The sequence below is a fragment of the Rhea americana genome, unplaced genomic scaffold, assembly GCF_003343005.1.
Source record: "Rhea americana isolate MKP2758 unplaced genomic scaffold, rheAme1 scaffold_102, whole genome shotgun sequence".
Taxonomy (NCBI): Eukaryota; Metazoa; Chordata; class Aves; order Rheiformes; family Rheidae; genus Rhea; species Rhea americana.
Genome location: NW_028185062.1, coordinates 3,022,420 through 3,040,689, shown reverse-complemented (window position 1 = coordinate 3,040,689; position 18,270 = coordinate 3,022,420). Strand labels below are relative to the sequence as shown.

At 46.5% G+C, this 18,270-nt stretch overlaps 1 protein-coding gene across 5 annotated transcripts in view; it reads right to left on the bottom strand.

The window, feature by feature from the left end:
* The window catches only part of MAPKBP1 (mitogen-activated protein kinase binding protein 1), a 102,875-nt gene extending 84,827 nt beyond the window's left edge, over positions 1-18,048 (bottom strand). For 2 of the 5 annotated variants that reach the window (XM_085306815.1, XM_085306841.1), the window contains exon 1: positions 17,331-17,979. In XM_085306815.1, coding sequence (XP_085162941.1) covers positions 17,331-17,447 — 117 coding nt within the window. In that variant the 5' untranslated portion in view covers positions 17,448-17,979. The other 3 variants (XM_085306835.1, XM_085306852.1, XM_085306825.1) reach the window with 2 other exon arrangements.
* Between the last annotated feature and the right edge of the window lie 222 nt (positions 18,049-18,270).

The window sequence follows — 18,270 nt, the reverse complement described above, 5'->3', positions numbered from 1 at the left end:
TTCAGCACAAAGGCACAGAAATATTACTTGTCCAAGGCTGTGTTGGGTGGGGGGGCACTTGGTGGTGGACCTTGAGAACTAGCAAGAGAGTAAAAACACAAGATAGCATTAAGCAGGGTGAGGAAAAGGGTGAAGAAAGGACTTTTAATAAGCACTTGGCTGAGGCGACATGTGTAATTCATCTGCAATTTCCTTATACATGTATAACACCCCATGCCAGATCAATTTATTCTTCACCACTGTTTTATACAGTACGTCTGTCTAAAAAGTTATCATACACCATTTCCAAGCTGTCCCTGTAAATCTTTCCGCATCTGCCTAGCCCTCTTTCTTGCAAAGGTAACTATGCGGGTCTGTCGGAGAAGGGGACAGCTGTTAAGTAGTGTATTTAGGTCCCTGGAAAAGATCTTAATTAATTCTTTGTACATAAAAGCCTAACCTTTTTATGGCCAAATACTTTAGCCCGAGGAGGTACCTGCCCCCTCTGTGGGAGGTCAGAGACTTCACCTCTTGCAATACCCAAAAGCTCCAGCCTGTCACACCTGAACTACTGCAGGACTGGACACCCTGTCCTCCCAYGCACGCACCTCGGGCTGCAGCGATTCTAAGGGGGAAAGCACGTACTCGCATCCTCAGGGGATTAGAAAACGCTTTTGTTGTAAACCGATTTAAATTATAAAAAAAGCAACATAGAAGACACTAAAGCTGAAATAAATATAAGAGCAGGGACAGCCCGACACAGCTTTTATCATGCAGATATCATCCCTACAGAAGGGGGCAAAGAGATTAGCATTCAATCTTTTTCCGCAAAGACTGTTTGGGTATTAGTATTTACTATTTGTTTCACAGTGATTCCCAAAAGTTTCAATGAACACGAAGGCCTCCTGTGCACGCAGTAAGTAGCAATATGCCTTCTCACACAGCTTGCAATCTGAAGAGTTGAAAGAGGACTGGATGGCAAAAGTCAGAAACACTAAGGTAAAGCGTTTTGGTCACTGTCAACAATAAATTAGTGGCAGAGCTGAGGACAGCCTCACCTCCTTCCCAAGTTCCAGCAGCAATCTGCTGCTTGGTCCATGCAGCACCGTTATCGTATCTCACTCCTCGAGGYAAGCAACAAGATTTTTAAAGAATGCTTAAAAACAAAGCAAAGCAAAGCACAAGATTGTTTCCCCCCAAAATCAAACAGGATACCCAGAAGGAGCACCCAAGCTTCCCCCTCTCTGCCACCGCCCAACAACCACTGACCACCTAGCTCTCTGCAATCCCTTCCTGCGTAGCCTGCCCTCTGCCCGGAGGGATAAGCTCCTTACAGAAGGGCCTTTACCATCATCTGCCCTTTATATATCTAAGAATTAAGGAGCTCTTCACATCTGTTGATCAATACACACACTCAGCACCCAAGAGATTTCTTCAGTTAGCCAGAAAGGAGACAACGTCCTCCAGGAGGAGAGATACAAATGACCATGGGCCAAAGATTCAGAAAACAAAAGAACAGCACAAGCATCGGTTTCCATCATTCCCTCAACAACCCTGCCCAGCCTCCTCCCTTTCCAGTACAGCTGGAAAGCTCCTCACCAGTGTCCCCATTATGGTACCTGCTGCTCAGCCACCTGCATGGAGAACACCATCAARCTCTCATGTGCTCACTCAAACACGCAGCCTGAAGAGGGAAGTGTTACGTCCCTCTACACTGAATCAARCGGACCAAACTGCCTCCCAAGACCTTTGAAAAAACCCAAGAATAAGTAGGAGGACCACAGATGTACAAATCAGCAGGAAGAATGGTGGGAAACTTTAATTATTCTGCCCACTTGATTCTGCATGTGCTTCACACACACTAGGAAACACAATTTTCAAGCCCAAGACAGACAACTATGGGAAGCCCCTTAGTCACCGCTACAGTGGAGTATTACGTTGATAAAGCCTTCGGAAGGCACACCACCTTGTGCAGAAGGGCCAACCCTCTGCTTCAAGGATGCAAACTGGTGCTATAGGTGAGGCAATCATCACTCACAGCCACAGCCACCTCAGATACAGACCTTGGTTTGGTCTTTCCCAATAGATAATATTTTTTGCAAGTTTTATGGGCTACTCTTAGCGCCCCAAAGGTGAGAGTAGTTCCCCCTGCAGGTCAGTAGCAAAAAATACCAATTGATTGCCATTCTCACAGGCACACATGCACACAGAGGAAAATACCACCAGGCAATAAACCACACAGAGAAGATTAGGGAGATAACCACAAAACAATCTTGAACAAACCCATTAAATCATTTACTTTTTCCACTTTGCCTTCTTCATAAAGTTTGTCTTAAATCAATTCTTCCTGTGATTTTTCCCAGGCACTTTCTTTTCTTGAATAAAAGAAAATCTGTAAATGAGAGGCACAACAGTCTACACAAGATGACTTGTTTTAAGAGTTAAAGATGACTTACAAAAAGGAAAACTGAACTGGCTAAGTGACTGAAAGCCCTGAAACAGTGGGAATAACACTGGAAAAGTGGGTATCCTCTCTCTCTCATAATTGAGGCTCAGGAGCATGAGTAACTGGTAGAATTATCAAATGCAAGAATTGAAGCAGTAAARCCACACACAGAGGAAGCAATTTTTATCCACAGGCCTAAAGACTCTTTTGTTTTTGTTACCACATAGCTTTTGTCATACTTCTAGAAAAGAAGTCGTTACAACTACTATCACATCTTTTCAGCCTTATTTCAGGACTTCAGAAAGCCCCAGATACAGGCAACACACTCAGCTTATGTTTTTTTCTTTTACACTTCACAAATGCTTCTATTTTTTATGTTTAGTTCTCAGAGAAGTTTTCTGCTGAAGAAAAGCAGAATTAAAAAAATATGGAACTCCAATCTTAGCAAAGAGTTAATGGTCCTTACTGACGATTTTCCAGTTGATAGTTTTAGATGCATTCACATACCCAGAAGCATTTACTTACCAGAAACAGTCCTTCTAAGAAATAATTGAGTGACAGGTTGTTCAGAAATATCTGAACTACTGATCCTAAGTATGCTTCAGCTCAAATAAAGGAAAAATAAAAAGCAGCAGACACTTCAAGGACAGGCAGCAAGACTAGGCAATGCTAGGAGTTGGGATATCCCTGCTTATTGTCATTTGTACTGAACCACGTCACCTATGCTAACCCTGCTCAAACTGTACTTCACTCCCTCCAGTAAAAAGATACCTATAACACTCCTAAGCAGTTTCTGTCCATTCCTTGCTGTGGTGCACTGCGAGCTAGGTAGCATGCAACAGCTGGATACAAGCTTTATTCTCACCGCTCCACTGTGACTGAGCCCCTGCTTGAAGCCAGGCTGCACCTCCCATCGCTGGCCAGAGAAGAGGTGTTGGATGAAGTGTAGCTGATTGCCTGTCAGAGTTGCAAGAATGCAACTGATGATTCTGATTTTCTTTTTAATATTGCAACACAGCAGAAAGCATTCTTCATAGAGGATTGTTCACAGACCAATGAACCCTGAAAACGTACCCATATGTCAGCAATCTTGCTTCTTTCCTTCTAACTGTATCAATTGGTTTAAGAAAACACTGTGTTTCTACTTGCAAACCTTGCCTCTCATATATCCTTAGACCATCACAAGTTTGATACCTGTAATAAGGCAGTTACAAGCAAGCACTCACATCCTGGAAGGATCTGTTTACAAATCAGGTAAAGATGAACAGGTACTTACAGTTTAAAGATGGAATCAACATCAGTCACAAGCAAAGACTAAAACTGGCCATTCAGTGCTTATCAGCATTTTCTGCTATCTCTGAAGAGGTCACTTCCTACTACATTTCATTCGGGTGAGATAAAAATCTATTAGCGACAGACAAGACCACAGAAACTGGCACAATCTGCTGCAGCAGCCGAGCTGACTGAGCAAAGAGTTCTGCTAAACAGTTTTGTACAAAGAAATTGCAAAAGTTGTTTTGCTTACAAATGCTCCCTGGGAGAAGTCCAAAGCATACTTCACAAGCTCCAAAAGATGACAGCAGCACCCAACGCCACTCTTGACACACTACCGCACAATGACATCTCCTCCAAATACTGTCTCCTCCATTTTATAACATTATGACCAAGGCAAATACAAGCTTTCCATGGACCTGCACCAGCTCTGTAATGAGCTAGAGGAAGGAAATGCTTTCCAGAAAGAATTCAAGAAAATTAAGCAGTAGTTTTGGAGTCATGAGCACCAAAGACACACTCACAGAACAAACTCCAAGACCTTGGGGGATCAGGTCACTAAAGACTGACTTCTGCAAGATTTCTGACAAACATTCCACCAYGAGGAGAAAAGAGCTGGGCAACCATCAAATAGGAAGCCAGTGCTCCAGACCCAAGTACCTCGTTCTTTATGCTCTTCCCTGAAGTCTAGTCACACGACATTTTGCTGTGTTTCTTTCAGTTACCTTCTCCATTTTTTTTCTCCACTGAAGATGAACCGGCTCAAGAGGATTTCCCTGTGCTCCAAGCAAGGGAAGCCCTGGTGCTACTCCTTTCGCCTATTTATACCAACAACATTACTGCTACAGTTCAAATATATTATATATATAGCTCTATGGCTTATTTCCAGGCAGAAGTAACTCAATGCTGGTATACATATGTTTAGACCATAGCAGTTGGAAAGAATGTCCCATAAACGCTATTACTCTGCTGTTCCACTCTGACCACCACAGATTCTACCCTTGCAGAAATATAAGCTGTGTTAGCAAAATAAAACAGAAAAATTCATCCATCAAGAACCTAAACAAGGCACTTGTCACCTGCACAGCACTGACAGACTTTTGCTCTGGCCCCAACAGGTTTATAGCTGTAAATTAACAGGCAGCTCTTGTCATATCAAAATACAACGTGCAACTGCCAAGTAGATGTGGCCAGAGTGTGTGACAGCATAAGGGCAGACATGCAATACATAGTGTCTGCCAGGATCCACTTGCAATTTAAAGTAACCTTATAAATTTAAAACCCAGACAAATAGAAGACAGACAGCTTTGCACAGTTCTATTTGCAAATCCTGCTCGTACAAAAATATCAGCAGTGCCACTATACTTTCACGAGGCTTATACTAGTGCAATACTCACAAGCTCGTGCACTGAAAAGAAACAAGAGGGGCAAGGTGCAGGGACTATGGACTCAGAGCTGAGCTCTACTTCACCTGGAACTGAGTAGAGAGATCCCAATGACATGTAGGTGAGGGAGGTCACCATAAACCAAAAGGATGTAAATCCCAGTGCTGGGTCCCACCATGACTCAACATACCCCAGGGCTGCCATACACCAGGCAGCAGCCCACAGGGAATCACAGTGCTTCTGCTATATTCCTTCTCCTGAAAAACAATATTCCACCTACCAGACATACCGCACAGGTGATAACTATCCTGGCTTTCACCAGGATACCACTATCGCTATTCTGGGTAGCAAACACAGCTCTGCCAGTCTTCCCAGAATACAGTGAAAYAACTTGTTCCCCTGTGACAGCTAAGTACTGCATGAAAAAAAAAAGTGTTGGGAAAAGGAAAGAAAATAGTTCTGTTTTTTCTTAATGTCTGAATCCTATGGGATTAGACTAAGGAGGATCAAAGCATAATCAACACTTCAGAAGTATCTAAAAGAAGACACTTCATCTTTGTTTAAGTGATGTGGAAAAGTCAGGGACCAACATCTCTGGCCTCCCCAGAGACAGAGAGATAGAAGCATCTCTCTCTTGTTCAGGGGTATGAATAACCTAGCTCTATCCTTGCCATAAATCTGTTCATTATTTCAGAGATGAAACCGCCCTTCCCAATCATGTCTGGTCAATAACTCACTTGGAACGGAGGCGGCTCCATCAGGACTCCAGCTGGGGAAGGAGTGGAAAATYAAGTTCACATTTTGGGGATGCTGGATGTACAAAGGGGGGGGGGAGAGAGAAACACACACACCAGAGAATCTGTTCATCTGGGGAATGGAAAACAGAGAAAGAGAAACAATCTCTGCTCCAAGCTTCTCAAGACTTGCTAGCTGCATTCCCAGAGGATATGGATCAACAAGGTACAGCTGAGAGTCAAAACAACATGATCAGGATAGCTGATATACATACATATACACGCACATATATATACACCCAAGACACACACATGTACAGTTACATGMTTGAAATGAATCATACATAAACTGATCTTGCAAGTCACCACAGAGGCACTTATCTTTATATTCACTGGGTGAAATGAACTACTCACACTCATCCCACCTCACACAAAATTAAATTCACGCTTAAATATTTGCCGCCAGAGTTGCACCACTGCCACCCAGTTTTGGCTTAAATCYTTCAGGATCACCAGCACAGTAAGGAAGTTACACAGAAAGTTGTGCAATTACAGATGTAACACAATACCAGAGTCACTCTACAAGCTGGGCGGGGGAGTAGTAATTTACTGTACTAACAGGCACATTAAGAAAAGTGACATACACTCAGCTAGAACAGAGTATGTTCTTCCTATTAAGTTATTAAACATACACACGAAGAAAAACAGAAGCACTCATACCCTCATCCAACCAGGCCCCAGCATTTAAATATCTTCTACAATGCAGAGTCTTGCTTGGCAGCTGTTTACAGTACTTTCCTTTCTGGAGAGCTGAGAAAAGGCATCTGAATTAAAGCACGCTGGAGAGTAGGAGGGCAGGACCGGGGCAGGCAGACCTGGAAGTAAATCCCTCTTCCAGAGGGATGGCTATGCCCTGCAGGCAGCGTTCCTTCTGCTTCCCAGGGAYGACAACCTCTCCCCAGCAAGGGAAATCAGTTGCTTTGACATTTTGTAATAGATTTGGCTTCTGAGCCCTTTCTTCTGCCTTAACTGCTTCTGCAGCTTACACTGATCACTGATGATTTACAGTGCTGCCATCTCCTCAGCACAGGGCTCAACCAGCCCTAAACGCCACGCAAACATGCTTCAGGCCCCAGCTCCCTTCCCACAGCGGGAACACCAGCTCCTCTCTGCCGTGAGTTGCAGCCCTCCTCTGCGAGGGTTAACGCGGGTCGGACTGCTCTTCCCACTACAGTAGGCCCCAAGTGCCAGAACAAACCAGCAGCAGAAGGAAAGACTCTACCTTGTGTGCAACAAAGCTTTAGGCAATATGCRATGAGTAGCCCCAGTTCTTTCAAACCTCTGGAAAAAGGCTGACTGCCTCACCACGGCAGGCACCCTTCCCTTCCCACTGCAACGCCCCACCGCTCTCCCCGCTGAGCCGTGGTTCTCCACCCCGGTTACCCTGGGGGTTCCCCTGGTTTCAGGTGCCCAATAAAAAAAAATAATAATAAAAAACCACTTCTCTTTCACAAAGAGAGACAGATTTCCCCGGCTGACGTGACAGCTCAGTTCCCCGGCCAGAGGCGCAGAGCTGGAATCTGCCCGGCGTTTCTGACGCAGCRGCATCCTCTACCCCGGAGAGCGGTGCTACCACCCAGGGCAGCGCAGAGCTCGCTCCGCCTTGCCGCTCAGCACGAAGCCGTGGTCACCAGAGCTCCACGCGAGACTGCCACCGCTAAGGGCCGGGCGCCGCCGGCGACACCCACGCGGAGCRAGAAGGTTCTGCTACACCGGACATTCGGTTTCTTCGAAACCTCAAAACCTAGCTGGCGCACCCAAGGATAAACTCCTACCGCGTCCGCGCCCCGGCAGCATTGGCCAGCGCGCGGCCCCGGCCCCGGCGCGCCGCCCACCGCAGCAGCGACCTGCTGCTGAGTTCAGCTGCGCGAACCGGGCGGATTCCTACAGGCGGCTGTTTGCTCCGCAGGCCAGACGCCAGCTGCCAAGACCTTACGGCAGAGCGATCACACCCGCAGGGCTCCTCGTCTCGGCGAGACAGCGGCAGCGCGGAGACGGAGCTTGCAGAGGCGGCACAGCCGCAGGCTGCTCCGCGCCTCGGCTTGCAGGGCACCAACGCAGCCTTCTGGATACGCACAAGCTCTTCCAGAAGTTACAAAAACATCCCCAAAGCTGTCAAAAAGGAGAAGGCTGAAGAAAGCCACCACTGGCCCAGGGCACGCTACCCTCACCCCTCCCCCAGCACCAGTTACTTGCATCACTGATTGCGTGTAAAATACATCTCAACAGCTTAACTAGGGAAGTCTGCAGAGACATGCAGCACAAACTGTGGATTATCAGGGAGGGAGATTATCCTCCCAGTGCTAGGAGAGGGTGGAATCCCAATTCYAGGCTCAAAAGCAGCTCAGGGCTTTAAAAACAACTGCATCTCTAGAGGCGTACTGCATGCGCATCAGAAATATTTTGTTAAGGCATTTTAGTAAGAGCATTTTATGTCATCTTGTCCCCACYGCCCTCCACCACCACTCCCACAGCCAATTTTATGAGGCAGCCGTAAGCGGCGAGGGGCACGGGCTGCAGAAACAGCCCCCTCCAGCCCCTGCACGGAGACAAGAGATTCAGAACCATTTCAGAAGTCTGTCTGACCACCGGCGATTCAATGCAAGAGTCAGCTGAGCTGGCACCAGAGTATCTCAAACAGATGAAGCAAACTCCAAATATCTCAATTCCAATTTATGCTCAGCAATGCTTTTGGACTCAGCTGCTTGAGAAGGATGACACCTCAGATCAGGTTTGAAACAACTGCACTCAGGACCACCATACCTAGTTCAGAACTGGGAGATGGGCCAAATGCAAGGAGTTTATGCAGCTGTTTTAAACCCCTGGACACTGGGACACCTTGCAGCAAGTGGGTAAGTATCCTGTCTGTTGCACACTGAAGAAAAAAAGAGGCACAGACACAGTGAAAGGARAATTCAGAGCCATTAACTGCATTACAAAATACATCTCTGTTTACAAGGTTTGGCCTACCTTTTCAGCTGCATAAACTCCTTGCATTTGGTGAAATGTTGGTTAGGAGTGTGAAAAACATTACTCTTATTCTTGACAAAGCTGTTGCAGCAAAGCCACTAATATTGATGCAACTTAACTGGCAAAAATAAGTCCTTTCACTGGTATAGCCTGTTTCTCAGAAGGACAGGATCATTCAACAGACTTGATGCTGCACCATCATTAAGATGGTTTGTCACAGAAGCTCAACTTGCGAATTGTCCTTGTACAGGTACGCCGTTGGCCAGCATCCCCTTACGCTCACGCCCATACTGGGCACCTTCTGACACCCTCCCCATCCCCTTACGGTCCAGGCCATGGCCCATGGGCACAACCACTGCTGAAAAACTGAGCACAGCAGGCTCCAACTAAACCTGATGCTGAGCACAAAAACCTGTCACCAAGTACAGAGGCAGGTCAGACAAACACTCCTTTTACCCTCACTCCTACTTAATGCTCCTGCAACCCCAGGATTTAGAATGCATCAGGCACCACATAACAAATTCAAGCTCCTTTGGAGCACAGCCTCAGGCTAAGCAATGTTGCTCTTTTTTTTTTTTTTTTTTGGGGGGGGGGGGGGGGAGGGGCTAATTAAAACATCCCTAGTGCAAACAAGACTTCAGAGACAAGTGGCTCCTTATGCTCTACTTGAAGGTGAGCAACCAATCTCAAAGCCTTTTGGAGAGCTCAGAGCCTAATGTTGTCAAGCACAGAAGACTTAAGAAAGCTACAAACACAGGAGATTYAGAAAGCTAACACTTCGCTGCTGGCACTTTAAACACCAGCTGCCCTGTGCTCGGCCTGCCCTTCAGCAGGGAAGGGGTTCGGAAGAGACAGTACTAACTTATCTGCAGTGAATACCTGGAAAAGGGAAAACAGGAATGGAGAGCTTTTACAGGCCTGTATCCCTGAGTCCATTGACACTACCATAAAGTGGCCTTCCCCCCTCCTCTCCATAAACTCTTCATCTGCCTGCTCTCATGGTATTTGTTAGTGTTGCGGCTCTCTAATACAGCCCAAAACAATCTCCTCTCTTCCAGAGGAAAGAGCCTCGCTGCCTTTTGGTTGGGGAGGTTTCAATGTAACTATGCAAAGTGCTTGAGAGATGCAAAAATTCAATAAACACTGTAAAAGTAGTATCTGTAAAGAAAAAATGTCGTTTTTCAAATTCCATCAGGTAAGAAATATCACAGCAGTTGTTGAATCACACTGATCTTCTTGACCAATTGTTCGTGTTAATAYTGTATTTGGGAAAACAAGTGGAACTGGCTTTTATTGCTACTGGCTTGGAAACACTGAATATACCAGTAATTCATAGACTTATCTATAGCACTATCTGCAGTGATAGTTTCCCCACAGTAACTAACAACAGTACACTGGTCTCCTGGGACATCAGGAAAATTAAAAGGCTTGCTGGGGTTTCCACAGCTCTAATTTATATGGTGCCTAATCTGCTCAAGCCTGCTGGAAAGTCATCACCATCAGAGCTACTGAAATCGCTAGTGACAATGGAACCAAGTCAGCACTTGCAACAACAGGGCTTGGGGACTTCTAAGCAAACAATTCTAAATGAAGACACAGCTCTCAAATGGGATAAGTGAAGAAYATCCTTGGTAGTCTGCAAGAGACTAGGCTTTGCAGCTAAGGCTAAGATTTGGTCTCTGAAGATCAGGATTCAGTTTCTAGCTCTGCCTCAGACTTCCTGGGGGAGTCCTGGGGAAAACTCTCTCTCTCTCTCTCTCTCTCTTTCTTTCTTTCTCTCTTTCTTTCTTTTTAGCCTGGAGCTCCTTTGGATTGGGTCTACTCAATCATATGCCAGTTCAATGCTCAGTGAAGCAAGGTAGGGACGCAATGCTTCTGCTGTCTACAGTCATACAAACACTAGGAGCAACTCACCTTTGCACTAATGCTTTTGAAGACAGATCACATGGCACAGCTCCACTGCTAATTACAACAGCCACAGGCCTCAGTCGTATTTTCCTTGCACAAGATACAGATGCTCAGGGCAAGGCTAAACAACACTGTGGTGAAAGGAAATACTGGGAGGTTTTCTGAATTGCTCTAGCCACCTCAGCAGAGCCCGCAGGGCTTCAGGGACAGGGAACAGCCCACATCTGGGGATGCAATCCAGAGCAGAAAACGCACTGCAGTTCTGCCGTGCATGTACAGGAGCCCTTGGAAACTTCCAGTTGTGCAGAGGCAGGTAGATCAGACACAAACAGATGCCTGGAATGGTTGAAATTGGGCCTGGTGATAGTTAATTATTCAGACCTCTGCTGGGATCACTAACATCAGGATTCCACTCTACTAAGCACTGTTTGAGCATCATATAAGAGCTACTCCCTGCCCTAAACATGAAGACAACAGACTACTTTTTAAGAAAGCCAAAGACTAGCTAGCGTATAGTATTTGCTTTCATTCTCACAGAGACAATTGTACCAAGGCTAATCAGACAATTTCTCCAAGACCTCATCAACAGGAAGAAAAAAATGCCTACTCAGCTCTGCCAGGCCAGCAAAATGCTGACCACTATCTTCTCATCTGGAAATGGAGAAGATGCCTCGCTTTTCACCAGATACAGRGGAGAGTGAGGGAAAAAAAATAAAAAGTCACTTTACAGGTATCCACAGGCCCTCGATGAAACAAAAGCAAAGTCCAAACCTGGCCTGGACCACAACCAAGGTTTCAACAGTTCTACTCTCCAGAAAAAAAATCAGGCRATAGAGTATGCACACAGCTAGTGAAGCAGATGGCACCACTATGGAGGAGGTCCGTTTCCGCTGTGCTAGCGGATGCCTATCTCCACCAGCCCTCGCTGCACGACACAAAGAACAGCTCTGATCAACAAGCAGCAGAAGTATTCCCTGTAGCACCTCTGACCAGTCTTGAGCTCTGCCATCTTACTGTCTCAGCCAGGTCTCCGGCAAAACTTGTCATGCTTCACAGCCCACTGCAGAATAACAGCTCACGAAGGAAGGGGGTCATGAATCTATGTGTATGGCTTATCTAGCACAGCAGGGATAGAGTAAAACCTGTTTGGAAGTCTCTCTAGGCACTTTAGCTTTCCATATCCAAAATGCCTTCTCAGAATAATACCCAACTCACCTGAAGGAGATTAAGAACATACAATCCAGCATGAAGAACACATAATTTTACCAGCTGTAAGAGACCATCCAGGCAAACAGCATGGGACCACCCAGAGGAAGCAATAACCATTTAAACCCATCCAGCAAATTACATTGTTTGTGTTATGCTGACTGCACCCCAGCTGTTAGCACATCAGTCCCACCTTTGCCATGTGGGGTATCCTCCTGCTGCATCTCCTATGGCAAAAACCATACATTATTCAGGRGTGGACAGAAGGGTGGGAGGCAAATCTTTCCAGCAGTCTTGTCTCAAGATTGGCAAAACAGGTCACAATCTTAAGGTACAGACATGTCATTGAAATACAAGCTCTGGCCATGCACAGAGAAGCAGAAATAACACTAATCAGCCTTTGTCCTCTGCTTTAAGAGGCAGCGTTATAAGCCTGGCCACAGGCAGACATGAAATCCCTTATGCCTCTGGACAGCAGCCCCTAAGCTGTTGAATCATCTGGTGTGTTTAGGCTCAGTGAGGCAGAGGTGCGTGAGAGATCCCTGGCTAGCAGCAGGGGGCAAGCAACATTCACAGGTACTAGTTTAAAAGCAAAAACAAGCACACGGAGTAGGCCAGATCTGAGCTAGATGCTCCTCTCAGTCACGCTACAGGCTGCCATGGCTGTGCTGGTCCCAAAGTCAGCGGGCTGAGCACTGTTCAAACTCCAGTGGAGTGGAGAATGGGAATGTTGCGCAAAATAGCCCCCAAACATACGATTTTCTGCAAGATCCATCCAGATTCTGCCACAAGAGCTTGTCACAGCAACAGACAAGGTCCCCTCTGCATCACCTAAACAGCCAGGCTGCTCAGCCCAGCATCCAGTTCACCTGGGAAATCCTACCACAAGGAAGCCAGGAGGCTCTGCTGCTGCAGGACCAASTTGTTCCCAAGGACTTGCAAAGAATCCAACTCTCCAACAAGGCTTAACTGCACCTGAAACTATTTTAATAAGAGGTGATGATTTTTTGAAGCATTTATATCAGTGAATTGAATTCACGTATTTTTTGGTTCTATTCCCATTCAGGTTCAGCAGCTCTCAAGTTAGTCTGGTTCAGACCAGAAGCAGTTTAAACTGGTTCATGTTGGGAGCTATAATATCTTTAAACAGAAAGGACTGTGTGCTACACGCAACCAGAACATTAGCCCACATATTCTGTGTCCAGGATTGCTTGTGGTCCTAGCTGAGCCCTGCAGCTAAGGGTGACACGTGGGACAGAGGAGTTGAAGAGCTGTGCTGGGAATGCAAGGGGCACGGGAAGGCACGACGGGTCTCAAGCCTCCATAGATCATCTTCCCTCGTAAATCTGTGCCTGTGCGCACTCGTGCKCACAGAGAGGACACAGAGACATACTTGTGTTTCTGCTGCCCGAACCAGGGAGCTGCCATCAGGCAGATGGAAATCCACAGGCTGGCAATGAGAACACACAGCTCCTCACCAAGGAAACCTTGTCCCACTAGAAGCAGTTTAGTCAGAGCTCATTTTCCTAACAGCACCTCTCAGAAAAGGTTTTGCCRAGCCACCTAGTCCAGCCCAGCATCACGGAGCAGAAGCAAGCACCCTGGCTGCACAGCTTGGAAGACATTTGACAAGGAGGAGGCCACAATACAAGAGTCTCTGTGCTGAATGCATTCCTGCTGGGGAATGTCAGGTTTTAGTCAAACCACTGATCTAAACTGGCAGCTTGAAATATTCCTGGCTCAGAAGAAAAGGAGAGATCAAGCAAATAAGCAGCARATTCCAAATGTTTTTTCTTTGACTCTTTGGCTTACATTTGTGTGGTAAAGTCTGCATGCAGTTTTGTAGCAATTTGTTTCTACACTGACATTCATAATCTAGTTTGATTGATGACCCTCCCCCACTAGAGCAGGCACAGCTGTTTCAGTCAAAAAGATGCTTACAGCTACAGGAACAGAGCCTACCAATACAAACATCCCCAGAAGGAACTACCCCTGCTCAGGTACGATCACTTCTGTCAGCAGATAGATTTGTGTAGCCACTTTGCAGGCTACCACTGCAGCCAGGACATTTCAGCAATAGGAGATGGCTCAACAGCCTGTCTTTAAAATGAGCTCTTTTTAACCCCCAGTTTCCCTACTGTCCTGCCAGTGCTTCTAGTGCAGGGTGATCAATGCAGATTCACAGGCGTTAAGTTCCCAGCTTTTAATTCTTTGTGTCTCTGCTGAAACCATAAGCATGGTGACCAGATGCACAGCTGGGTTTCTGGTAGGCCTAGCAATCCTCTAGAAATTGAACTTAGGCCAACCAACTTGTTTGAGGAAATTTTAAAGATCTTCTACTCCTTCCCCTTATTTATCTTTTTAAAATATCCACAGCTAGATATTGGTTCCTTAGTTTTACCCCTGCAGAGATCCCCTTGGGGCAGCAGAGTAGAACCATGCATTAGTTGTAGGCAAAGAATATGTGCTAACAAAAATGGAAGCCACAAAACAAGTTCTCTCTTGTACTGCTCTCAAGTAACACACTGCATGTCCTGCACAGCCCTTATGCAAAATATCTGTACTTACCCACACTCCCCCCTCCAGAGCACTGCACAAACAGGTCTCAGCGGAGCCAGCCTCCCACAGCCTGCCCACTTCCAGCCCAGCATTACAAGGCTGCTTCACTGAAAGGAGCCAATTTCCACAGAGCTTCTCTTCAGCATGACAAACTGCCCCAGGGATCCGTCCCTAACCACTGAGACAGTCTGGCAGGTTTCACACAACTCACACAGCTCAAGGGATGCTTAGGAGAGAGCAGGGATGCTTTCCACTGGTTGAGGGGGACATACCAAAGCCCATGAAAGCCAAGGCAATGCCACTGAGGGTTCTCATCCATCTAAAATTGAGCTGCTGGCTGCAAATAAAAGCCTGAAGAACTCAGAGGAACCACAGAGCTGCAGAGGTCTCACTCTTTACCTACATCTGCACATACAAAGCACAGTTTCACCTCTCAGGCATGTATCTAGGGCAGCAGTCCTGCTCCTTCCTATGTAACCAAGCAGCATTCAGCAGAGATGACCAGCCAAAGCTATAAATTCTACAGGCCCTTTCATACTTCCAGGACTACCTGAGCCACAAAACCAGAGTCTTATGTATCTCTGAACAGGCATTTCTCAAAAAGTCCAAGAGACTTCATTGAAGATGTCTGGAAAATCCCTTCCCACCTAAGCAGGTCAGCAAAGATGCTTCAGGATAGACATATATTATGCCTGATTGCAGTCTCAAAGATTTACACGCATGTCAACTAGCAAATAGAGAAGATCTGTTTCTTGATATTTTAGAAGGGTAGAGCTGCTTCACCTTGGCAGGTAGAGGAGCACACATATGGCAAAGGAAGCACCTCCACAGATATCAAACAGGGGAAGCTGTTCCACTGGACCTGTAGCAAAGGGCTCGCTCCTGTTTGCCTTGCTCACTCCAGCTGTCCCACTGAATTCAGGCCACAACTCATTCAAGGAAGGCTCAGAGAACAGACTCCTTTGGAAAATGACTGCTATCACCTAACACACAGGATCTCATGATGACAAATTGCTTCTACCAGCACTGTCCCCTGAAGAAAAAGGTATCAGGGAAAGTGCCCTAAGAAGTCATCCTTACTGCATCACACTGCTATTTCTTTGCATCTCACCAATTAACTGCTTTTGTTAATAAGATACAAAAAAAACCCCAACCCTCAAACATTAACTTGATGGTGCAGAATGAACCAACAACGTGCCTAGGGGATCAGAGCGCCCTGACTCCACACTGAGAGATGCCACAAGGGATACAAAGGAGCTTTTCCAAAAGGCACATGCAAGAGAAAAAAAGAAACAAACAGGTACCGCCACATAGGACATAGCGCTTATGGGAGAAAATCCCATGTCTGAAGAGGAAGGGGCAGAGCTTGGCTCCACCTTACAGAGCCAGAGCCTAATGCTCCCTGTGCACTTTGGCACAGGTGGCTTTTGGATGTTTTAACAAAGGTCTCTGTGCAACGTAGATCAAATAAACTCTTCAAAAGACACAAAGCATGTTTCACTGTCAGGACCCAGGCCATATTAAAGGCAGCACATGTTTATACTGAGGTCACACACAAGCACCAAGGACACCTTTAGACAACTCTGAGGAAGCTAAGCAGGTTTTTCTCTTGCTCAGCAAGAAGGGAGAGTGAAATTAAAATTGTGTTCCTTGATATTGAGTAGCCATCTCTGGGAACCTCCCACCTAAACCAGAGCTTTGAGAGCAGAATTCCACTCTGAGGACAGACCATTTAAATAAAGCATCATTTATTTTCTCCACAGTTTAACATATTGTCTTCGCTCCAGCAGCTACATCTTGAAACGCTATTGTCTTTAAGATAAACAAATGCACTTTGCATTCATGGATTACAAGTATTTTCTCATTTACTAGTGAGCCTTCAAGAGGAGGAGGGATTAACCTTACTATTTATGGAGAAATAGAATAATGTAAAGGCTGAGCCATCTGCCCAAGGTTACAAGTGAATCAGCRATAGAGAGAGAACTAGGTCCCCTGACTCAAAGGCTCCTGCTGTGAGCACAAGGCAATGTCCCCCAGCTTCTGTTCTCCTCGCAGCTGAGGTGAAGTCATTCTCCTCACCTCATGACATCAGTCAATTCCCAGTGAATGACTGCCTGTCAGGAATTGTCTGTGACACCAAGAATGATGATGAATTATGGAGGTAAAACTAATTATATCTCAGACAAGGCTTTCCCAGGAGAAGCGATACTTTAGGCTGAGGCACCTATAGAAGGAACAAGGAAGAAAGCTCAACCAGGATGCTAGAATACAGACCCCATCTGAACAGTCACCTCAGATACACGTCTTGCGCTTTCCATCTCTCAGACCACCCTACCCTTTTCCATATGCCCACAGATTATTCCTTCATAAGGGCTCAGAGCAACTGCCTAYGTGGAAGAGCAGGCATTCATGTACTGGTAGTTGCCGGTAATGCAGGTTAGCAGTGGGAAATATGGAGGAAGAGGCAGCACTATGTTATTGCTGTCAGTCACCCAAAAACCCCRCATACATCAGAAGGTGGAAAACTGATGAGCCAGTTCATTATTTTCCCCCAAAGCTTTCCTATACAGTAACTTCAGATTGAACACTTTCAATCACATACAGCACAGGTAAACAGAGCACTTTCACGAAGAGACCCAGGCTTTAGCAAGAATCTGCAGCACAGCTAAGATGCCAGCTGAAAGACAGACTATAGCTACAGTACCAGTCGTTTTGCAGGACACGACAGTTAAATCAGGTCTCCTAAAGCAGTATTTTTAGTACAGATGAGACCTTAGGCAACAAAGTTAAAGCCTGCCACAAAGCGCTTACCTTACTGCCTATGTCTTCACGCTTGTTCCCAGGCTTGCTTCTTCTCAGCTTAATGGAAGGGGAGCGAAGTAGGTTTTTGATCCGACTTGTTATTGTAGACCCTTCAACCGACATCATCTCCAGGTGCCAAGAGGGGATTACCCCCCCACACACAAACCGTCCCTGAGGAGCAAGCCCAGGTACTGATGTGCTCAGCCTTGCTTACGCTTGTTCACATATCTCTCAGCAGTTCTGCTCAGGGACTCCACTCCTATTTCACTGCAAAGCTATTCACAGAGGCTGGCAGAATTTCCTTCTGCAGATTCCAGAGGATCAAATCAGCAGTAACCTAAACTGAAAGATACAACCATGCATCAATAAGACATTTGCAATAGATTTTAGTCTCATTCTTTGCAACGAATGCCAAGTACAAGAGTTTATGATAAAGATAGGTGCAGTGTCACTTATTCTCAGAAGCTTCCACAAAAAACGTCATTCCTTTAGTACTAATTAACAGATTTACAGAACTAGAATTCTGGTATTTTTCTTTCATCTCAGTTTTCATGACGGAGAGAAAAATTCCCAACTCTGGAGCCCACTACCGGGCTCCATCCAGCCCCTCGCTTCTGCTGCCCACGAGCCCGTTCCGCCGTAGGCTTCGCGGGCTAGAAAGCACAACGCCGCACCTCTCCGTTGAGCAGCGAGCCACGGAGCGCACGGGTTAAACAGCGGCCAGTTCCGCACGCCCGCGAACGCTGCTCCGCCTCGGGCGCGCGGAGCCGCTGCTCTGAAATAATCCGCACCCGCGCACACGGCCCCCAGTTATACAGGGGGCCGGCGAGGRGCCGCCACCGCCGGCCGCGGATACGGAGCCCCGGCCAAAGGCGTCACCTCGGCGGGAGGRAGCGCGGGGGAGCCCCGCCGAGCTCGCCCCAAACCTCCCCCCGGCTCCGCGCAGCCC